We start from the raw sequence: 24,045 nt of genomic DNA, 5'->3' as shown, positions 1-24,045 counted from the left end.
CCACACTGTATCTTGGTATTTCTGCAGAATGTGGTGAGTACTGTACACAGATACAACTGTAGACTCAGGAAACAGTATAACTATATTTGCTCAGGTATAGCATGCAATTTCAAATTCAAAACTAGCTTCTTCGGAGTTTTCTTGGATATTCTTGCACAATTCAATTTTTCACTGTATAGGTATCTCCTCATTTGTTTTATGCCTCCATTGTCTATGGCATTCTAAAGATTGCAGGGCACTTAAGCACTCTGGTAATGAGGGAGTTACTGCTATGCAGCTGAGTGGCTTACTCAAATGACTATTCAACATCAGGTGAAATAAAGCACTATTGATAGCCGAAGTGTAGACAATACCATTAAGTTTTTTCCCTACTTTTTTTATCATCTAATTGCATTTCAATCTCCCTGTCCAGCTCTTATTCCCCATCTCACTGGGGGGACTGTTATTTATAATGTCAGTGATTTGTTCAGCCTATCTTTCAATGACCCACATCTATTCCATTAGGCTGTATGTCACTGATAGTGAAATTGAAAACACGCTGCTGCAAAAGATGCTTTCTCTGCATTATTCTAGGCTTGAAGCTGACAGGAGGGGTTGGAAGCAAGTTACAAGGTATTTATGTGCTAGAAATAGTGCCTGGCTCTCCCGCCAGTGTGGAAGGCAGTTTGCAGCCACGAGATCAGATTGTTTACATCTGTGGACTGTGGACTGAGGGCATTAGCCTGGATGATGCAGTGAGAGTGTGTGAAGCTGCCACCCAGCATGTCCAAATCAAAGCCACAAGGTAAATCTGAGCATACTCAACCTTCCTCCTAATGTTGAAGCAAGTTCTTCAATTTTACATAAACAAGTCAAACAATAAAACCAAGACAAACTACAAAAAAAATGCTTTAACTCAAAGGTCTAAACATTGCCACTTGATAAATAACATGCATAAGATATCTTCACTCCTTGTAGTTACAGCTAACACAATGAGTACAAGTACACTCATACAATACAAATGAGGTATCCAAACTGTCACCCAAATACAAATGTGCACCTTTAGCCATGAGGCTGGCCATCGTTTTCAGGTATCCTGTTCTCTATGGGAAGTCCACTTCACTAGTGCCAACCTTCTGCATACAATCTTGGATTCACAACTACAGGCAAGAAACTACCTCTGATGGAAAACTCTGAGTTACTTACAAAAGTTAAACATTTTCACAAAAGATCATTCCAACTTTATATAGGAGGAACCAAAACTGAATTCAAAATATACCACAAAGCAGTTCTGTAATGGGACAGATGGCTCAACATCTTCTTTATTTCCCCAACCCAGGGAAATAAATAAATTAAATAAAAATGTTTCACTGTTGTTAAATACATACAAATAGTTTATATACTCATATAAATACTCTTTGGGAAAACACCCTTAACAAAATCATAGAAGTACAATCACAATTCAGACAACTGACTTTCAAAAACGATTTTTCATATGTGCTTTACAAAGCATGCAGCTCTTAATGGCTCACATATTTCACTTTTTCTGCCCCCAGAAATGGCAATCCAGTGGTTCCTATAGAGCAGGAGAATAGTAAGTAAGGCTAATATTGTTATTATTTTTTTTTTAGTTCAAAACTTGCTTCTGATTTTGGAAATAAACATAAGGTATTGATTCATTGCCTTTAAAATGTTATTAAGAGATTGTAACCTGGCATTCAGTTACAGCGATTCTAAGAGTCTGAAGAAAATTTGGTGGGTCCTTAAAGATAGGAATTAAATGTATAGTTCTCTGTAAAAATGTATTTATTGTATTTTGCATAGTTTCTATTTTTTAAATTGATATTAAAAGGGAATTTTAAGTGGTCATATTTCAACATCTGTTTTGATTGAAAGTTTTTAATATGAGCCACTACTTCATCATCTAGACCAACTTTTTAAACTGCTATCAGTAAATCTATAGAAAATCAGAAACAGGCAGCACCAATATCCCTTAGTTAATATAACAGCATTCCGAGAGTATATTTAATACTGTAACTAACACAAAACTACAGTAATCATCTGCACTGCAAAGACGTGACCAGAATTGCTGCAGCAGTAGAAGGAAACCCAGTAAGCAGAGGTTGCATCTGCACCATCAGATGGAAGGATAGGTATCACATTTACATTACTGCACAGAAAGTGCCTTACCAATGCAAGTCATACTTTCCAGTGTACATTTGGCTGCAGTTTTAAGTCAGGCCTGACCTTCAGTTTCATTTAGCTGACTCAATATCTGATTTTTTTTTAATAACTTCTTTTTTTTTCAAAGATGACCTGAAAAAGTACCCCTAGAACAGAATTACTCATATGCCTTCACTCATCTTAATACTAGCATCTGACTATCTGAAGAAACTATTCCAAGTCAAGCTAGTTACAGGTTTCCTACCCTAAAATAACTAGTCATGTATTTGTTTTTATAATCTGAAGCAGTTTATTTAATTTACTGAAGAACAAACTTCTTTGAATTTTCTACAACTAAAGTTACATGTGCTCTCAGTTCCTGTGATATAACTAAAACATGGTAAAAGCATATTCTGTTAGGACCTTGCTTACACATCCTTGCTCCATGAGCTTTGCAAATTCCGAGATTTCTCAATACACCTGCAAAATAGGTTACCAGATCTGATCCATCTCTGGTACAGATTTATGAACTCTACAGTAGTACAGTTACCCACCTCTCTTATAAAACAAGGTTCTTCACTTTTTTAAGGCACTTAAATATATAGTAATTTGGTATTTGGTGTTCTGTTGCTATCATCTTTGATAGATTTATAGAAAATCCATAACTATTTGCAATTAAGGAAACAACTCTTCATTTGATAGACTGTCACAAAAATGCATACTAAAACTGCAAATGCAACAGGGAGCTCTTTTTTTCCTTTAAAACCAGCAGAAAATTTATAGAATCACAGAATAGTTAGGGTTGGAAAGGACCTTAAGATCATCTAGTTCCAACCCCCTGCCATGGTCAGGGATGCCTCAACCTAGACCATGTTGCTGAAGGCTCTGTTCAACCTGGCCTTGAACACTGCCAGGGATGGGGCATTCACCACTTCCTTGGGCAACCCATTCCAGTGCCTCACCACCCTCCCAGTAAAGGGCTTCTTCCTTATATCTAACCTGAAGTTCCCCTGTGTAAGGTGAGACCCATTACCCCTTGTCCTATAGCTACATTCCCTGATAAACAGCCTCCCTGTGGCATCCTTGTAGGCCCCCTTCAGACACTGGAAGGCTGTTACAAGGCCACCAGTATTGATTCCTTCTTCCTTATATCTAATCTGAACTTTCCCTGTTTAAGTTGAAACCCGTTACCCCTTGTCCTGTTGCTACATTTTCTATAATTCATACAATGAAGAATACTTTTTGGAAAACAACGAGGATCACCAAGATGATAACGCAAAATCCCAAAACTGGCGGTGAGTGGTTAGAGGTGGAAGTGTCAAGAAATGCACATTGTTTTCTTACATATCCGTCTGTTCAAACACTAAAACGCCCTGCTTCTTCCTCTGCCTGATCATTGCCACATGTCTTGAATGACTCAGTCTGATCTCTGATTGTTGTTGCAATTTTAAAAATAGCAATGACTGAGATGCAACAGCTCTGCAATTCATGACAGAATTGTTTATATTACTGTGCAAACTGGCAAACTTAATAACGCAGTAGTAAGTGTCTCAAACTGCCTCATGTAGTGTCAGTACTGGATATTGATTCTTTGTTTAATAAGCTAAGCAAAGAGTTTTCATTCCACTGTGTATATGAAGGTTAGCAGGAGGCCTGTCAGAACAAACCTACATGTATGCTTTTAGGGCCACCTGTTGAGACAGAGAAAGCCAGTATTTCTTTCTCAAATGAAAACCTGAATTCCCAAGAACAGCATCTGCTGCATCAACATGGTAAGGAACTCAGTATTTTTCAATTAGGGTTTGTAAAATTGTGTGCCTTTTCTTTGAAAGAAAATAAGTCTGCAGGTGGTACTGGCCACACCTGGGAAAGATTAATTCTTCATAAACAAAACTACCTCCCTCAGAGTTTCGGAGAACATTTATACATTACCTGTCATCCATCTAGAGTATCTGACCCTATAGTATGCAGCTTTTAAAGCTTGTTTTGGAACCTGCTGACTGGGACATAAAAAGTCTACAGGATAATGCATAGAAAGTTAAGTTCGCAGTTCAGGAATGTAAGCCCACATAAATCCTCAAATTTATTTTTTTTGTATTTTACATGTCAAGTAGAAAATGTTTTATTATGCCTCTGAATATGATTTTGAGAGTTATACTGTAGAACGTTTTACCAGTACAACTGAGCAAACATTGCTGCCACTGCTTTTTCACAGAGAAACATTTGGAGGAAACAAACTGTGATGCTGAGCAAGACACTCCTGATTCTCCAGAATGTAAGGTAAGTGACAAGTTTATCAAGTGTGACATGATCCGTCGAGTGAAGTGAGCTATATGGAGTGAGATTTTTTTTCAACAGTGATACTTCAACAGTATTTGATTCCTCTCCAGTTCCTTTGAAAATGTGAATATAATGCATTTGGAGAGTGTCCTGTGAAGTATTGAATTCCTTCAGTCTTCATGGACTAGATTGCCTTGAACACTCCCCGAGTTAGGCTCTCCTATTACTGTTTTTCAGTGTATGATATTGTGGAATCTAGGGCAAATAAGTGCAACTGTAATTGTAAAATATTTTCCACAACAATTTTTGAAATCTGAGTTAATATATTTCATTCTGAAATTCTCAGATGGGGGCATTTGAAAAGACTGTAGAAGTACTCAAAACCTTTGGCGTATTCTGCAGTATTGACATAAGCCCTAACGGTTTGAATTTATCAAAATTAATGCAATTTTTGAAATGATGACTTCTTAAAATACATGTGTGCTCTTCAAAAAAAGAATTCCCATGCTCAACACACAATGCTTCAAAATTCTTACAAGTGCAAGCGCCACTTCTGTTTGTGCAAAAATGTGGAAAATAACATTACTTGGAAGTGAAATTGCCCACATTGGGACTGATATTTCATGGGAATTGATTTACTAGTTTTCTCTTGATTGTGGTTTGCAAAAGGCTGCTCTCTTGTTAAAATTAGACCTCCAACCTGGCAGAAGAATGGAAACTATTTTCTCACTTTTGATTAAGTCATCACTATTACTGCTTCTTCTGCACCATTTAATCCATGATGGTTTATCTGTTCAACATGCTAAAATAATTTCTGATGGTGACATTTGCAAGATTGGAAAAGTCATGCTGCAAGTCATAAGTATTTCTAGGTTGCTGCTATTTCTGATATAATATTTGACCCTAAGAAAGCAGCTTATTTTAAAACTGAATGAAATGCTATAGCCAAACAGATGGGTATGTTGGGGTTGCAAGTTTTTCATTATAGAATAATAAAATAATGGAGGATGTACTGCATTACCTTCATGCTGGAGAGAAGAGTGACTCGATGTCAGTGAAGGTGGTGTATTTGAAATGTTATAAAAGGATTACAAAAGTAAGTATTTCCTTGCTATTAAGAGGCTATTTTCCCCTCCAGCAATTATTGAAAGCGATTATGGAAATAAGTATGTACTATTTTCGTTCTGATACATATATACAGCTCCTATTTTAATATATGGAAGCTCTGTATACCTATTCAGGAGAAGGATATATCCCATAATCTACATCAGTGAGTGAGGACTGTGAAGCATAATGGGATTATTTATTATTAAAAAAGCAAAAAAAGCACAGCCTTAACTGAACTCCACTTAAGACTACACCCTTGTCTATTGTAGGACTTCATTATTAAGGTTGAGCTGGAAAAAGCAGAAAATGGAAGCCTAGGATTTGCACTCGTAGGTGGAAGAAATGGCAGGGCTATCCTAATAAAAGCCATCAGCCCAGACAGCATTGCAGACATAGATGGAAGGCTTCAAGTTGGTGACATCCTACTCAAGGTACTGCTTATTCTTCATTGTTTTGGCCTACAATTTCTCTAGATATTCTATCATTAGCATTCTGTTCAGTATAAAGGCTGCACAGGTTGGAAATCTGGTGCTGCTTGGCACAGTAATATGTAGAAGATGGTGTCTCTCAGCTCCTGAGGGTCAGACGGCTGTTCTGCCTCCCTACCCTCCATCCCTTGCCTAACATTCAGCTTCCTTTGGGACTGGGCCTCTCTACAGCTGGAGGTGGCTGTTGGCTAATCCAGCAGAGAAGCAAACCCAGAATAGCAGGGCAAGTGACAAAGTGCAATCACTCTGTAGTGTAACTGTGCACAGTGAGAATTACACATGGTTACACATGAAAAAAATCAGGGAAGGAAGAGTTAACTGACCAAGCATGCATACCAAGCATGCTAACCAAGAGGATACTGAGAGGAATCTATCATCAGTGCCAGTCAGGTATTACCAAGACAAGCAAAAAGCACTGGAATTAGAGCTTTTGAATCTTTAATTAAAATCTTACTATTTAACCATCTGTTAACATAAATCATGTTTTGGCTTTTTGGGGGGTGTTTGGGTTTTATTTTTACCCCAAATTATTTTTTCTTCCCCTCCAGGAGTTTCAGTACTTCTGTTTGCTTTCCTGTTTTTCATTTACTTCCATATCTCCTTCATCTTCCATCTGAATTATGGGGGGAACAATGCCCTCCTAGTGTTTCAGAAGAGGTGCAAACTACACTTTTGTGCTGTACTGCTGGCAATCATGGTATAAAGAAGTAGACAGGAGAGGAACAAGCAAGTTACTAAAATGGGAGGGGATGAGGACATATGAAGTGCAAAATGCTCAATGCTGGGATATGTGGTTAAAAAACAATTTGTTACAGGAATCTGGAAGTATATATCATTGTATTTTTTCAGGTGAATGAGACTTTTGTGTCTGGCCTGCCACGCCAAACAGTTACGGATTTGCTGCGCAAAGCTCAAGGCACTGTTCAACTCACTGTGTGCCGAAGGATGGCTTTGCATTGGGCTTACACAGGCAATCAAAGCAAGAGTATACCTTTCCCTCCAAACACAAAAGCAGAGCATGGTAAGCAGCTACATCCACTCAGTAGACAGTAAAGTGAGATTATGTGTTTGCCTGGGTTCAACAGTACTAACTTTACAGTTAGTCCTGACTCATAACTGCATATATAAACACATTCTTCATCCTTATCTGCAGCTCTGGATAAGCTACTCAAGACATAGGACCATAGGGAAGGAATGCCCAAGCATCAGTTTTAAGTCTAGAAATAGTGGAAGCAAAGCTGCAAGAGCCTCACAGAACCTTTAACTAAGCTTTTATTTTTAAGTCATGGAGGCTCCTGGTCTGATTTTACCTGGTTTTATACAACCCACTGATAGAATCACAGGCAGTTATTGACCCAGCCGCTAAAACACATTTCCCATAAATTTCACACCCCAACACTCTTACCTTATCTCTAGGAAGCACCAGTTCTACCTGACAGACAGCTCCTCTCCTTTCTGTGTGTGTGCAAATCCAGAAGCCTCTGCTCCCTGATTGATTGCTATGAATTCGAGAGCACATCAACCTGCACAGGGCAAAACTCGCAGAGCTGACTAACTCTAATAGAAAAAAACTTGTGCTGCAGGCTCTGCTCTAATGAATATTCAAACTCAAAATACAAATTAAAGCTCTGGGTGGAAGGAAGGATATACTATTAACAATAGATTATGGGTTTATATACCTCAACCACCTATTTCCTTGAATACTGAGGAGAAAATTCAGTGGGAAAAATATATAATTCCTTCTTAATATACCTTCTAGCTCATCAGTTACAAATTGGAGGCTTTGTTTCAAATCTCTGTAGGCAAGAAGCTAGTATCATTGCTATTTACTTTCTCCTCAGCTGATGAGGAAGAGATGCTGAGCTGACTGTGGGGTTTTGACATATTTTAGAGCAAACATATATGCATATAGTCAGCTTTACTGATGCGAACTTGGCTGTAGAGGTGTTTTAGGCAATTCTGCTGTTAGACAGCAGCTGCCCTGTAGGGTTCAAAGATCTCAGTGTTTTCAGTATCTATTAGACTGAACCTAATCATCTTGAACTTCTAGCCAGTGTCTTAAGCACTGGATACTCCTGCACTTACTGGAAGCTGCCTCTGAGTTTCAAGAACAAAGCTTTTCCCTAAGGATTGTCCTGGGGGAGGGCAAGAAGGGGAGGGAGTGGGTGAACAAGCTGTCTGGCTGGGGTTAAACCACGACAAGGATGTAAACACTATCGTCAGCACCAGCTTCAAAGGAGGATGTTCACTGGCCCATCTCTATTCTAGTTTAAATCTGGGGGGTAATGATAAAATAAATAAAAAATGTAAGGATAGCCAATTATAAAAAGGCTGATTGAAGCTCTTCTCTATTAAGGTCTGTGGAATTATTTCCATTCACTTCAGTAAGACTAGCCTTTTCTCCAGCCTTGCAAATTCAAGGAATTAGTTGTGGGCACATTTATTTGCATCTCACATGACACTGGTGAATTACACAGTTGCTGGAAAGTTTAAACTGGACCAGCAAAACCCAGTGGTATTATAGAAGCACTGGCATTAAAGTTCATCTATGGTATTTGGGCCTCAGGAATGGGCTGGATTAGAGAGGGCAGAATTAAATTCTGTTTCAGATTTTTTATAACTGCTGTTGATACAGGGGTCTCTTCAGTGTATCTTCTGGCAACCTGAATTATGCTGACTTCTTCAGTGGTGTTATATAATATTTGTGTTGTATTAACCCTCAGAACATCCACGAAAGGGATATTCCATGCCCAGTTTCTGGCACTGTATCTCAGTGCTTCTTCCAAGATTGAAGTCCTCTGGTGTGCGTGGCACAGAAGAAATGACTCCATATTTTCATGCTTCATAGGGGTGTTGTTTTGATTTTGTTTTCTGGTGTTCAGATAGTGCAGAGGGAAGCCTGCAAGCTCATCCTGTTCTCACTTTCAAGGAAGGAGAATCGCACCAGATGTGTACCAAGGTAAAATCTGAATCAGTCTTCTAGAAGTTATCAGGCAATGTACTCAGGTTTGTTTACAAAATGGGTTTGCTTCAGTGCAGGCAAGAACCACACCTTCTTAACAAAAAACAATTAAGGTGAGGGAAGTGTGCTACCAATGAGGGGAACTGCTAACATTTGAATGAGTCAGGGGGTTCCAGTGAGATAAGAGCATGCAATTAGTATAATTCCACATCAAATTTTACAGCATCTATTATTTCTAAGTTTACAGTTGTAAAACCTCTACTCAGGAGATGTGAGAAATATAGGTCTTTTTATCATCCACAACAAATAAAACCTCTCAACCAATATAATCAAACTAGAAAAGAAAAATTGAATAAATCCTTGATGTGAATAAGATGAGAAAGCCTTGAAGAGGAATTTGTTTGAGGAAGTTTTAAGTACTCTGTTGGAATGGGTATTGAACTAAACTGTTAGACAGTGATGAAATGTAATATCAAAACAAGGTCATGCCTATATTTTGACAAAGAAGTACACCCAAGAAATAAAAAATGAAATGAAAAATAGGAGATAGTACTAAGGTTTCCTTATTAGATCCCCAAGTTAGCAAAGTGTTAATGCACAAATGTAGTTTTGAGCATGTAGTAAAGTCTATCTAGTTAAGCGCAGCACATGCTTAACTTAAAGCACATGCTAAAATTTTGTGCTGAATTAGTTTCATTAAGTGTTCATTATTTCAAGTTTGCATTTAGCTGTTTCCTGTGAATAGAAACTATTTATGCTTTACTTGATAGAGCACAGCTGCCATCTAAAGATGTAGACTCTGAAAATGACAACCCAGTGGAAAAAAAATCACATATGCAAAAAAAGCAGCAGTAAGATACCTTTCCTTAGCAAATAGAAAACAAAAACCTATACAGCATTCTCCAATCAATGCAGTTAGTAGGTGCAGCAACTGGGTAAATGAATTCATTACTAAACAGGCAGCCACAAATTTCCCTGTTCTATGGGAAAGTACAAGCACAAAAGTAAGAAAATAAGGTGTAAGTGGAAGCTACCATTAAGATTCTGTGGGGCATTCAGTAGTTTATACTGTGTAACATGTCACAGTACTCTGAATACATCTGGAATATTAAGGAGGGAAAGAAAAAGAAACACCACTCTGAACTAGAATTTAAATAATTATCTATCAAGTGTTTCAACTCAGAAGGAGCCACTTCCACAAAGATGATGCAGATGCAGATGTCCTGAATCATTATTTAAATGCAGAATCCAGTTATAATTCTCTAGAATGCAAAACCACCCACCAATATTATCACTTCTCCTGCATATGGAGGGTGATCAAGGGTCTGCCTTCTCTGTCAGTTGAGTGCTTCTTCAGTAGAGCAGCTGCACCCAGCTTCTACCAGCTGGCATCATTGTGTCTGAGATAGAAAAAGGAAATTATTACCAACGATTCCATCTTAGACAGTGGTGCTTTCTCCCACTAAGAGCTAAGGAGGTGAAGAATAGTGTGACTCATGATTACTGTGATTGCATTTTCTTTATGAGATTGGGGAGGATATGACTAACATAGAATCGTAGAATCATAGAATAGTTAGGGTTGGAAAGGACCTTAAGATCATCATGAAACCTTTCAAAGTTTAGTCATTAATTCTGAGTTGTGGGGATTCTGAAGACTGTATTGTTATGAAACTCACAAATACTTTTTACACCTAGTGGCTTCTTACTACCGGTAGATACTACAATGCTGAATCAAAGTTGCATACTTTCTTCTGAAAGTGGAAACTATTCTGTTTTCCCTTCCATTCCTGATTGAAGGACACATTTTTACAGATATAAGAAGCAATGTCAATGAAAGTAACCACATGCTTTATGTTTCTATGTACTGATTTTTAACAGCTTTTTCATATTTTAAACCTGTAGGATTTAGATAGCATACACAGTTCCCTTCTGCAAGGTCAGCTGGCTGGACGAGACTGTAAGGATATAATCAGTAACATTTCAGACAGGTAAGTCTTTCAAATGAATTAAAACTATCAAAATAAATAGTAGGGCTAATTAATCTTTTATTTCCAGAACTGTCCTAATACGGAGTGCAAATGCACCCATGTGTCCTAAATGACAGAAATACAGTTCTATTGGAATACAGCTCCATCTGCAGTAAGAAATGCTAAACAGCTTCCCCACAGCTATTAAGACAAATGAAACAAAGTTTCTAGCTCTAACAGCTCATGCAGACATGCCTAAGCTAGCTTTAGCTTTTCTACCTGAGAAGAGAGAACAGTGGTACCGCTATCATGTTGCTGTGGGGAGGGCACCTGTGGGTTCTAAGTGTTCCAAGCAGCACTTGCAGCCTGGGCTGGACCTTGTCCTGTTTCGCTGTAGCAATCCAGATTTTGAGCTCCAGACATCTGAGAGTCAGGAGAATTTGAGAATGTTACTCCAAAGAAAGTACATACTACAGGAAGAGAAGAACTTCAAATTTTAAATACACAGTACAATGGGAAACCAAAGAATAATGGAGTGTTGATAAGACATGGGCAGTTTTGTCTATCAAAATGACATGGCATAGACGAAATATGGCTATTTTCTTTATCACTTACAACCCACATAAATTGGAAAAAAGACTAAATATTTACTTAAATTTTGTAAGAAAACTTAAAATTTTGTAAGAACAGTATTTGGCCAACCAATTACGGATGAAAATCTTCCCTAACTCACCTGCTTGCAGAGCTGCAAGATGGTTTGAGAGCATCTGCACGTAAGAACATCCATATGAACAGAGGCTCAGTGCCCCTTGCTATTATCTCATTGCTAATATAACATTACCTTGTCATATACCAGGCAATTAGGTATGATTAAGTTATCTTGCTCTGTGGGCAAGATGCACAAATCCATTTATGACTAATACAAAGTTATCACATATAAGGATAGCAAGTATCTCTTCTGATTGTTTTGCAAATAGGATGGTTTTCTGGCCTCTGTCATGTAATCTGAATCGTTTTACTACCAGTACTTTCCAGTGTTCCTGTTTGCTACTTGCAAAAGCTTTGTGTAACTTGAACATGCGCAGCTGCAATGGTTACTGATATTCAGAAAGCTGCTATTTATTATCTTATTCTCCCTCTTAAGTGTACCTTCCACTGTTTCTAACATTAGTTATTATTATCACACCTAGGATAGGATGCAAGACTGATATGCTTAAGCCTGATAACATAGTTAAATGTTAGGTCTGCGGGTATCAGAGTTAGCCAGTAGAGGAACATTTGACCCATTCTGCACACATTATAGCTGTATTCTGGATTGCAGGCACATCTTCTACCTAAAACATATTTAAGGGCTCCAAAATTTTCTAAATACTTTAGGCAACAGTAATAAGCAAAGCCTATATAGCTATGGCTGCCTAACAACTGAAAAATATCATACATGAAAAATTGGCTGCAACTGTGACAAACCTTACTTCCAAGCGCTACTCCTGACTATGCTATTACTCCTTGGATTTATGCTCTTTGGAGTTTCCGCTAATTCTTAACAATAGTTGCTTAAGAAAGTTAAAAGTGATAAAAAATAGGTTAAGAAAACCACCAAACTATAAAAGTTTCTGCTGCTTCTGTAAGACCATTCAACTGATGCTGTTTTACAGGTCCCAGAAATATGCCAAATGTGAAGGCTGCAGAACAGAGACTCAGCAGCCTGTGGCAGACAACCGGAATGATGAAGACAATGATATGCCCCACAGGATTTCTGTTCTACCTAGAAGTAACCATGCAAAAATTTCTATTTCTTTAACATTTTAGGCCAGCTCCTCTGTATACGTACAGTCAGAACACTAATCACTTATATAAAAGCTAAGTATTTGCTCTTTGTGTCTCAAAGACCAGAGCACTCAGGACACAATTTTTACTGTGATACATATGAAGGCCATCAAACCTTTGAAACATCCACAAGAAGAAGGCCTACATCAGGACCTCTCCAACTCTGTTGGGGAACAGCAGGAAGGAAGGAACACGAGTCTGAATGTAGTTAGCTGAACTCAGGGAGGGCAGCTGTGCTGGCCATCACCTGCTCACCACTGCTCAGAGCACCTCTGCTCTGGCACCCCAGTTTCAAAAGGATGAGCAATTTATTTTTTTTTGTGTGTGTGTGTGTATGTGTGTTTTTTTTTTTTTTTGTTAGGATTTTTTTCCATGCTCCATATCATGTCCTTCCTCAAAGGAAAATCTCTGAATACCTTGATTAGACTCAATCAGGTGTAACTGAGCTGTAAACTGAGCAAAAAAGAGGAAAAGAAAGTTGTTGCATTAATTTGAGCAACTTCATAACATTTGTTCAAGTCATGCACTATTGGACGTGCAAAGAAATGACACATTGGCTCAGTGGCTGAACAAAAAAAAGAAAACAAAACCAGTGCAATTTGGGCCAGAAACAAAATTGTGGGAGCTTCCCAGTGCATAATTAAAAATGTAAATTCTAAATGAATGAAATAAAAGCATATAGCTTTGAATTTCACATCATATAATGAGTGAAATTAAAACCTCTAGAACTGATGTGCTTAAAATACTGAAGCACTTTCACAGCTCAGGTGCTAAAGCCGTTCTGAAACCAGAAGACAGTTTACAGAAAGAATCTGCCTAGTTGTTCCTATAGGAAATTAAGCTGCTTCTGCTGCAAACAAGAAAAATCTGTGAAAGCAATCATACATCAGTATCTTACAGATTCTCTGAAATACAGGTCTCTCCCTGCTTCTTCTTGCCCTGTGGAAGCAATGAATTGCTCATGGCTCTTAAAAGAAGTAAATCACAGTTATCTCCCTCACACTACCAAACTGTGCTGGCTAGCAAATAGAAAATTATAACCAATCTCTCCTCTCATACCTGCTCAGATTTTTGGCTTTCCTATTCCACTTGATCTGGAAGGAAAGAGAGGTGTATAGGAAATAGTGTGCTGTGTCTGGTGTGGCAGATCTGTTTTCACTGGCTCTCTCAATTAGTTAATAGAAATACCCTGGCATCTCTTATGGCTAGAAAACAGAAAGTGGACAGAAATTGTTTCAGAAGCTCAGGCAAGGCAGGTGCAAGTTGTAGCCCAGACAAAAGCACAGAAAGCACAACAGTTTTGTTATGGACATTGGTTAAGAATAGAGATGACATCTTACAAGAGGAAAAGAGAGCATTGCTTCTTGTCTTCAACATACCACAAACCTGTGGAACTGATCAACAGGGTTTTTTGAGACAGCTGGTATGTTATCCTTTGCCAACAGTAGTCTATGACTAAAAGGACAAATTCCATCATTTCTCTACCTCAAACAACTAGTTTTTACCAAACAAGCTACTGGTTTTCCTCTACATGGTAAATTTTTTTTTTCAACTGCTACAGTAAAGTAGTGGTATTTCTAGAGATATAAATATTTATCCATTGTCTTAATCTGTCAAGTTTCATATCAGAACACATACTTCAGGGTGAGCAAATTTGTAAAACTGAATCCTGATTTTGTTGCATCAAAGATGCTTTGCATCTTTTTCTTGAAGAGGAGTGTGAGGTAAGATGAAAAGGACAGAAGATATTTTACTTCAGGGAGGAAGAATTTGCAGTGATTATTCCTATCACTGGGGTGTGGCAGTTCTAATTTTCAGGGAAGTGTTGGATAGATGAGGATGATTCCTTGTGAAGATGTGGCGAGAGTCTCCAGTACCAATAGAATCTGTTGATAAAGTTTACAATTCTGCAAGAGCACTTTATTTAAACAGACTGTGTTTAGAAACTGTATGAGGCAATAAGTTGCAGTAGTTGGATCTGCTTCCAAATGATATGAAATGTGGTGCTGGTTGTATCCATGGTGCTGACTTACTCTTCTTTCTGCTGTGAACATAAGTAAGCCAAAAATATTTTTTTCACATTTCACTTCCACAGTATAAGCATCAAAATGTACTTATGTACTGCAGTCCCCTAGTTTTTAAAGCCAAGAATTTGTACTGTGAACAATGATAATTAAAAACTCCTCTGTTTTTCTTTGTTGATATCTAGGTAGAACCTTTGCTTCTGGAGATGAACTGACTCACTTAATTAACTTTAAACCATCACTGGCTGGAATAGGTCCAACAACTGGCATCACAGGTCTTATTCGAGGCCTTCAGTTTCGGATTGAGACTCAGGAGGTGTTAAAGGAGTTTGTGGTAAAGTGTGATTCCTTTTTAAGATCTGAGTGTGTAACTTTTAGCAGCCTTCTGCATACTGAGATTGGCTTGTATATCTTTACTGACTCCACTTTCTCAGAGAATTATTCCTGCCAGAATGGGGTTTCTACTCTACTGTTTGGGTGATGATGCAGTATTTGGATCTTTCTTTCCACACAGGTCAGGTTTACACTATTCCCTGTCCAAAGATACAACCCACATGGAATGAAAAATAAGTAATACACTAGAGTATTAATCGCTTTTTCCTAGACTGACTTCTTCCTATTACCCCCTCAGCTCTGCCGAACATCTCCCTAAGAACTATTTTAGGAGTTGCAAAGCAACTAAAGCAAAAAATACATGTTGCTAGGGATTCAGTAGTCCTGACACACTTAGTTGAAAGCAGAATGTTTCACGCAATGCTCCAGTGAACCATGGAACTCATTGCCACAAGATGCTATTTAGGTTCAGATCTTTATGAAATTAAAAAGAAAAAGTAATGTACCTCCACAGATGATGAAAACACATAATTACATCTGATGGCATGAAAATATATAAAATTAGGGGAGCATATAGAATCTCTTGTTTCAGGATACAAAAAGAGTACTCAGTTATCAGCAAATTCCTAAAGAACAGATTATTTCATAACTCTTCAGCACAGTACTGGAATTTTCTTTAAAGGATGTACTCAAAACCAGGGAAATAGATTGCTACCACTTTTCCACAGCAATTACAACATTATCAGTTCCTTTCAGTTGCCTTTATATCTCTGACTTTCTGGGTAGAAAATCCCACAGGCTGAAGAGTATAGGATTTGCTGACTTTCCCTAAAGACTCAAGGACATGTATTGATTTCCATTCATTCCATTCTGTTACTGATGCAGGCAGAGCATATGAGCTGAGACACGCGTCTGCACAGAAAACATAAAGATCTGGTTACCAAAGCCAGTGGATATTTTATCTGAGTAAAAGCTGTAGTAACTGATGAATGTATTAAAGAAATGTCACATGTATTTCAGCCCATATACACTGTATAGTGCCATAATGTGATGGTTGAGCATTGTGCAGTGCATACCAAAGAGGTAAAAGAATAAAGAAAAGTGAAGGTAACTCAAAACTGTAAATGAAATTAACTTTTACATTCCTGCTTCCAGCTACACTGCACTGTTCCCCTAAATCTGCTATGAAGTACTCAACAATCATATTATTTGCACTTTGCGCTATTGATGCTGTTCTCTATATCCATCACTTTCCCTGTCACTGGAAAGTATTCACTGACATTCACTACTTGTTAATAGAGCAATACTTGGTGCTTTAGTTAGTATGTCATCAATTATGAATACTGACATTTGACCAAGACACTATTCCAAACATCCATTTCACATCAGTATACAACAGGGATTTGTAATGACAAGGGTTGAGGATGTGGGTTGGAAATCTCACTTGAAAACCCCAGAAATCTTGTGCAGACTGAAGAAAGTACAAAGCAATTTGAAGTTTAGAGGGTGATGTACTGATTCTCTTCTGTAAGAAGTCTTTACCGATGTTGGGTCACTTATAGTGGTACAGTTTGCTCACACCAACTCTGTAAAGGTTGTCTATGAAGGATATGAACAACATGGATTGATCATTTCTCTTTGTTCTAGGCTTTAGAATGTTTGAAACCAATAGATGACTGCAGAACTGGCAAAGCACCAGAAAACCGGGATAAAAACAGATACCGAGATATTCTTCCATGTAAGTATGCACACTAATGAGAACATACATTCAATTAACTGGAAAACAGAAAAGCGGTTACAACACTGATACGAAGGAGATGCAAATCCCACTACATCCTTAGCCGCGGAGAGGTACGGTAACAATGAAACATGTTGAGATTTTTCCAAAGGAGGTAGAGTTCATTGTAGGGGTGTCAGCATTGCACAGTATGTAATTTTCTGAAGTATCATCTTCCACAAGGTGGGACTTTGTCTGGTAGGGGGGCAGCTATCTGAGTGTTTCCTTCCCATTTTTCTCAGAGATGTTGGTCTATATTTCTATGGGCAAGTGTAACTTGAACTATAACAGCAGATCTTTAAATCTATTTGAATGTACAGCTATTATCTACTGTTTGTGACACAATGGAATTCTGGAAAGCTTGGTGGAAATCATGAAGTTATGCATCTTTTGGAAAAATAAAGATGTTTTCAGAAGTGTTTAGAAGCATAACATACAACCAGAGCTTTTAGCTGCTCATCTCTGTTCTAAGTCAGAAACAAGTTTGCTCACTGATGTGAAGTCATTTTAGTCATTTAGAAGATTTCGGTAGAAGAACTGAATGACTGCTGTTAACAAGGATTTCCAAAAATTCCTGTAATACCCAGTGATTCCCTGAGAGGTATCACAACAGAAGGGGAGCACTTGCTGGACCCTTGATGTCTTTCTGAACTGCAGCATCAGGAAAACACATGCAAAATTTGTAGCACAGTCACCTTTCTATATTGGTGATACAGCAAACGTTCTCAGGAGTTTCCTGCTTCAAAACAGCAATGTCCAGTGACAACATTCCCATCCCATATATTAAAAGCCATATTGGATACACTATTCTGAATTATTGCCATACAATTCTATGGTAATTAGAAGGCTTGTCAGAGCGTTACACAGGTATCTTAAGAGAAATAAAGCTGAAGTGAACAGTTCAATTTATTTGTTGGAATTCCTGTTAATGGTGATTAATACTAGTGGTACTAGTCAAATGTACTTGAAAATCCAGAGGCATACTTTGCAGCTTGAGGCTGAGGTTCACCATCCCAACTGCTAGAGATGGTAGAATTCTGTTTCAGATCTATAGCTGAAATAACTACTTTCTGTTTCTGTACAGATGATAGGACACGAGTTCCTCTGGGAGAAAAGAATGGCTACATTAATGCAAGTTATATTAGAATGAAAGTTGGAGGAGATGAACATTTCTATATTACAACCCAAGGGCCTTTGCCATCCACTGTGGCTGATTTCTGGCAAATGGTCTGGGAGAGTGAATCAGATGTGATTGCCATGATGACAAAAGAAGTGGAGCTAGGGCAAATCAAATGTCACCGGTACTGGCCTGAACCTCCCCATGACTCTATAGACCTGGCTAATTTCCATCTCAGGCTAGACGATTACCAGATCCTGGACTACTTCATAATTAGAACAATAGAAATGATCAACAAGCAGGTAAGTTGAGTAGGCTTAATATTTTCATAAATGATGAAATTCATTAGGTATTTTACATAAGTATATTCTAATACTATTGTTTGCTTCTTCCATAACATTTGCTCAGTAATTTTTAGGAATGTAAAAATCTGAATAACAGGCATGAAATTAAGGTAAGACAAGAATGTGCAAAAGTTAGTCCTTTAATAGTCACAGAGCTGGTGCATTCAGTGTTTTGCAGAATTGCTTACTGTTCTCATTAAGTCAAATCAGTAATGGCTGACAGAGTGGATTCACATTCTCTAATACTGGCTGGAAGGAAAGGGGAAGAAGGTGGCTTTTTTAGATTTTAGAATTAATGATATTAATGTTAAAAGACGTGAATACAGAAACTACAGATACAGAATCAAAGTGTAAGAACATGGAAACTGGGGCCACTATAAGTCCATCAATCTTGCCTCAATAGCTTGCCTCAAAGCTTTACTTAACTTTGCAAAAATTTCTGCAGGACATATTGATTAATGAAATCATTAAAAGCTTCATTTTTCTTCCAGACTAAATTGGTCATTTTCCATCAAGAAAAAAAAAGTATCTATATAAAGAAAAGCCAATTTACTTTATGTCACTAAGTGTGAAGCATACTAAAGCATTTGATATGAGTTCCCCCAAAAGGTGATTAAGATGGGAAGATAGGCTGTTATATGTAACTGTTTCAATGGTTACCTTAGTTTGCTATGTCTGTATTGGACCAATATCATATTACTGCAGAAAGACACAGTTTTACTTCAGGAGAAATCCAAAAATGCATTCACATTTTTCTGATCGTAAAAATCCGGGTAGTTCTTTTGCATTCAGCTTAACATGTTTTGGCAAGCTGGCAACAAGAAGTACTGTCCCAGGACCATTCTGTTAATAATACTCTTTATTTTATCTACATAATGATTATTCTTGTAATAATTTTTTTATTTGATTTGGTTTGTATGTTAGGGTATCTAATCACAAATTGTTCTTTTATATCCCATAGCCAGAATAGCATTTACAATCTTACTATCATGTCTATCATATTACTACTATTAGTATGGCTTAGTTCAGTTACAAAACTAATTTTAGTAAACAGTACTGGAATGTTCTAATTTAACAAATGTTTTTGGTTTTCCTTCCTAATCAGATAAGATAACTACATCCAGAGTAACTTCAGTGTGTCATAAAAATTATATGAAGTAAATGTCCTAGGCCAGTGTCTTCTGAATACATTTCTGAAAGCCTAAACCAAACCTTAATAGATTCAAGTATGAAAAGCTGAGGAATTGTTCAGTAGACTAACAGTTGACTAAGAATGAAGCTAATAGAAAAATTATCAGTGGAATTACTTGAAATTTGGTCTTAGAACTGGTCATTTTTAACATTTTTGGTCTTGCTCTTCCAGACAGAAGAGAAGCGCATTATAAGTCATTTGCAGTTTATCACTTGGCCAGACCAAAATACTTCCGAACTGCCTGAGCAGCTTGTAAAATTTATTTGTTACATGAGAAGAGCTCACAGCACAGGACCTATTGTTGCTCACTGTAGCACTGGCATTGGAAGAAGTGGAGTTTTGCTGGTTGTTGAAGTTCTGCTCAGCTATATAGAAAAAGATTTATCTGTAAGTATCAAACAGATTGTCATGAAGTATTACAAATTGGTATGGATGTCAGAAACACAGTGGGAGTATCTTAGACCAGCATAATTCCTGTTAGAATTCAATGTGACAAAATGGAACAAACCAGCTTTTATTGTTTTAAGCAACAAAGATAGTAACTGCAAATATACTATTTGCAACAGAACTAAGTCCCCATTTGAACATGCTTAAATCTTTCTTTATAATTTGCATGTCAACAAAATAAAACCTGTTCTCTTCTGATAGTTCAACATCAAGCAGATAGTGAGAGACTTGAGACATCAGCGATTTGGCATGATCCAAACAAAGGTAAGTTTTCAATATTCAACTAGATTATGATTTTTAAATGTCTAAATTAGTGGTACATAGCTCCATGCTTTGATAAATCTGGGGCTTAAAGCATAAATTTAGCTGCCTCATTTGAGGAAAATAACACCCTTCCAGGCAAGTGGTGTCTAGATTTAAATATGAAAGGTCTGTTTCTTACTAACTAATGGAAATAAAAGCAAAGCACCAATATAGTACAGCTCCCAGTCTCAACCCCATTCCCTCCCCACTCCCCCACTTTTTTTTTAAGTGAAAAGAAAAGCAGGGATCAACAACAAAACCAGTGAGATACCATAAACTCTACCCTGAAAAATTGCAGCCTTCAGCTGAACTATTTGTATTGCTGAGTTATCACCACCTCAATAAAGCCTACTACTGCTGAATTAAACCTATGCCTGAAAAGAGCTTTCACACAGGAAAAGATAAGATGTGGCTAACTCAATTTTGAGCAAACAAGTGGTGTGAAATAAAATAAGACAAGGGTGTGTTCCTTCTGTAGGCAAATATTTTATCATATGCTTTGATATATTTTTCTTCAGGATAATGATTGAGTGCGTGATTAAAATTAAGCATTCACTGACCTAAACGAGGCTTGAGCACATGCTTACAGGTACTGCACTGAATAAGAAAACTTTCCTGAACTTTTCAAGTGATGGAACAAAAAGAACAAAGATTCTCTTAAATATCTAAGTTTTTGTGTCCATGTTACAGAGATGCTGGTGTTACAAACAACACTTCAAACAGTTCATTGTTCTTTGTTTAGAATTTATGTTGAATGCAATCAGATGTTTCACATTGGTGTCTTTGCATCCAGGATGAGTATTTATTCTGCTATGAAGTTGTGCTGGAAGTCCTTCAGAACCTTCAAGCAATGGATTCCGACTGACTGCAATATGACTCTTCCCTGTTGCTGTTCCTGTTGGACTCCAGGGACCCCTCAGTAATTGCTTTAAAGCAATGTCAAGCCAGCACAGACAAGTGGTGTATTACATGCTTTGTTAGATTACTCTGATTTCTAAAGCATTTCAAAACCTTGCTTAACATGTCCTTGGTAAGTCATTTAAGTCTTGGCACACAGTTTGGCGAAACAGCCAACCAGTGCTGCAACAGTGCTGTTAAATTAAAATGAGATTTGCGTGCTCTGTAAAATAACATATGAATAGTTTGGAAAATATTTTGGGACTGTGACAAGGAGATAGAAGCTTTTGGAATTAGTTCCACTTTCCGAAGGCAACTATGAAAATCTAAGGTTCTTATGGTGGTGGTGGAAGGTTAGTTGTCCCTTACATATTGTTGTGCACTACTGGTTTCTGGACTGCAAATCAGCATTTTCTACAGTAGTTATGCTTTTATGTGGAAGGACTCAATTTATTTAGCTTTGGTTGCTTGAACAATGTAGAATCATTTCCAGTCATCACTCCAGCCCAGGAATTTATACCAAGAAGCTGACAGAAAAGTAAGATGCCTTTAAAACCTAGTTGTTTCTCTTCAAAGCATAAAGAGTGTTCTAATAATCGGATAGAATATTATTTTTTTCCCAGCAATATGAACATCTTTAAACAGCATCAGTATTCTTTCATTCTGCATCCATGTAAAAAGGAATGCAATACAAAGCCAGATGAAAGGACTGTGTGTGCATTGTGGCACACATTTACATTTCATCTTCCACTTATCATTTTCATTAACTATCTTGTAATTGCTGGTCGATGAGAAAATGAACGTGAGCCGGCAGCGTGCGCTTGCAGCTCAGAAAGCCAACCGTATCCTGGGCTGCATCAAAAGGAGCGTGACCAGCTGGTCGAAGGAGGTGATCCTTCCCCTCTACTCTGCTCTCGTGAGACCTCACTTGGAGTATTGTGTGCAGTTCTGGTGTCCTCAACATAAAAAGAACATGGAACTGTTGGAACAAGTCCAGAGAGACCTCACAGCAACCTTCCAGTATCTGAAGGGGCCTATAGGGATGCTGGGGAGGGACTCTTCATTAGGGACCATAGTGACAGGACAAGGGGTAACGGGTTAAAACTTAAACAGGGGAAGTTTAGATTGGATATAAGGAGGAAGTTCTTTACTGTTAGGGTGGTGAGGCACTGGAATGGGTTGCCCAGGGAGGTTGTGAATGCTCCATCCCAGGCAATGTTCAAGGCCAAGTTGGACAAGGCCTTGGGTGACATGGTTTAGTGCGAAGTGTCCCTGCCCGTGGCAGGAGGGTTGGAACTTGATGATCTTAAGGTCCTTTCCAACCCTAACTATTCTATGATTATATGATTCTAATTCTTACCTAGGATCTGAACCAACCTATGGGAGGTCCTACTGGTTTCAGTTTAGAGTAAATAACTCTCTGTACAGTTTATTTCTCTTGTAAAAAGTGTTTTTTTAGTGTGAGTTTGAGTAGATTTGACCAGAAATCTGCTGTTCAAGTTTGTAAGACTGTACCTGTTTCTATAGTACTACTTCTAAGTCCTTTATCTAGAAGGTGGGGTGCTTGCATTGGAAGAGTAACTTTTAAACATAGAATATGATAAGAGAATTTATTTAACTCAATTGTACATATTTTTAAAAGTTCTTTGATTTCAGGAAAGGACAAAATCCTGAGGCATTTGAATATAAAACTGCAGTAGAAACAAGACAATAAAATAGCTGTTTATTTTCATTATGAATGAGAGGTTTATAGTTCAGAAAGAATGAGGGATTAAATAGAAATTAAAAATATGACTTTCAGAAAAAGTCTCTGTAATACAACTATAATTAAGGCCAAAGGCCATTTTTTTCTGTCTGCTGGAATTCAGGAAAAGATAGAAATGAAATTTATGACAATGCGCCAGATGCTAATTTCAACCATATTCCCAGAGATTCAGAGTAACACTAAGTTAGTGGAGTAAGCCTGGAATTAAATTGGCACAAATATTAACAGAATTCAATTTTTTGTCTTAAGTTCATTGAATTTGAGCCTTCCCAAATGCATTGCTCTCCATGCATTCTTCATTTGCTACCTTTATGTTGCATGTAAAGGACTATTTGCAGTTTTGTCCAATGTCATCAAAGTTTTATTCATAACTTTGTTACCTTCATTTGGTACTAGGCCTTTCATTTTGATTTTAATTGCTGCACATGTACTACTATGCAATGAATGCACACAAATGCACTTTCACCTTATGTATCACAACAGCTTTAAAAAGCTTCTCAGTGAAAATATTCTTGTGCTTTATGCAAGAGTGCTTTTTCTGTGGGTTAGGAAAAGCATTCTGGATTTAGAAGGCAATCTTCATGGCATTATTTGTTCATCTGCATTTGTGCACCATCTCTATAGCTGTTCAACAGAAGTGTTTGCTGTTTGATGAAAGCTTTTCCTGATTTACAGGGATATTACGAAGATTTCTGGAAGCACTGTGTTTCATTTCAATTTCTTTTTATTGAGATCTAGGGAAAACAATCTTTTATTAATTGGGGCTTAAATTTCCTGTAAAGGCAGATTTTGGGATTATGCTACCTTTTGTATATTCCTGTAAAGCAGGTATTACTGACCTCTGAGACATTCTGCATATCCCATGTTCTTATCCTATAAGAATATAATAATTAAATGCTTTTAAACAAATCCTATGGTTGTGATCCCCATAATGGTATTGTCACTCAGACTGAACTTTGTTTTGGATGAGACATACAGTTTACACAGATCTTGTCCTTTAAGGCTGCTAGCAGAGTAAGATAAAACAGAACTGGCCTTCCAGATATTTTGTAATCTGTTTTATAACAAAGAAA

The 24,045-nt window shown here is 37.6% G+C and overlaps 2 protein-coding genes across 6 annotated transcripts in view; one reads left to right on the top strand and one right to left on the bottom strand.

The window, feature by feature from the left end:
• Positions 1-21,981, top strand: part of FRMPD2 (FERM and PDZ domain containing 2) — a 61,655-nt gene extending 39,674 nt beyond the window's left edge. The window contains exons 4-18 of one of the 5 annotated variants that reach the window (XM_061358813.1): positions 574-784; positions 1,536-1,573; positions 3,828-3,914; positions 4,358-4,422; positions 5,799-5,960; positions 6,867-7,038; positions 8,900-8,976; positions 10,882-10,967; positions 12,602-12,717; positions 14,983-15,131; positions 16,778-16,868; positions 17,992-18,326; positions 19,732-19,947; positions 20,209-20,271; positions 21,104-21,981. In XM_061358813.1, the coding sequence (XP_061214797.1) occupies positions 574-784; positions 1,536-1,573; positions 3,828-3,914; positions 4,358-4,422; positions 5,799-5,960; positions 6,867-7,038; positions 8,900-8,976; positions 10,882-10,967; positions 12,602-12,717; positions 14,983-15,131; positions 16,778-16,868; positions 17,992-18,326; positions 19,732-19,947; positions 20,209-20,271; positions 21,104-21,175 (1,940 nt within the window). In that variant the 3' untranslated portion in view covers positions 21,176-21,981. Of the gene's footprint in view, positions 1-573; positions 785-1,535; positions 1,574-3,827; positions 3,915-4,357; positions 4,423-5,798; positions 5,961-6,866; positions 7,039-8,899; positions 8,977-10,881; positions 10,968-12,601; positions 12,718-14,982; positions 15,132-16,777; positions 16,869-17,991; positions 18,327-18,546; positions 18,639-19,731; positions 19,948-20,208; positions 20,272-21,103 lie in introns of those variants that run through there. The other 4 variants (XR_009726307.1, XM_061358814.1, XM_061358811.1 and 1 more) reach the window with 4 other exon arrangements.
• Positions 1-24,045, bottom strand: part of MAPK8 (mitogen-activated protein kinase 8) — a 166,641-nt gene that overhangs the window by 121,657 nt on the left and 20,939 nt on the right. The gene's annotated exons all lie outside the window — the stretch shown is intronic.

This window comes from Neopsephotus bourkii, unplaced genomic scaffold (assembly GCF_033783945.1).
Source record: "Neopsephotus bourkii isolate Nb327-2 ecotype Australia unplaced genomic scaffold, CSIRO-AGI_Nbou_v1 NB_951, whole genome shotgun sequence".
NCBI classification, from domain to species: Eukaryota; Metazoa; Chordata; class Aves; order Psittaciformes; family Psittacidae; genus Neopsephotus; species Neopsephotus bourkii.
This window is presented reverse-complemented; position numbering and strand designations above follow the sequence as displayed.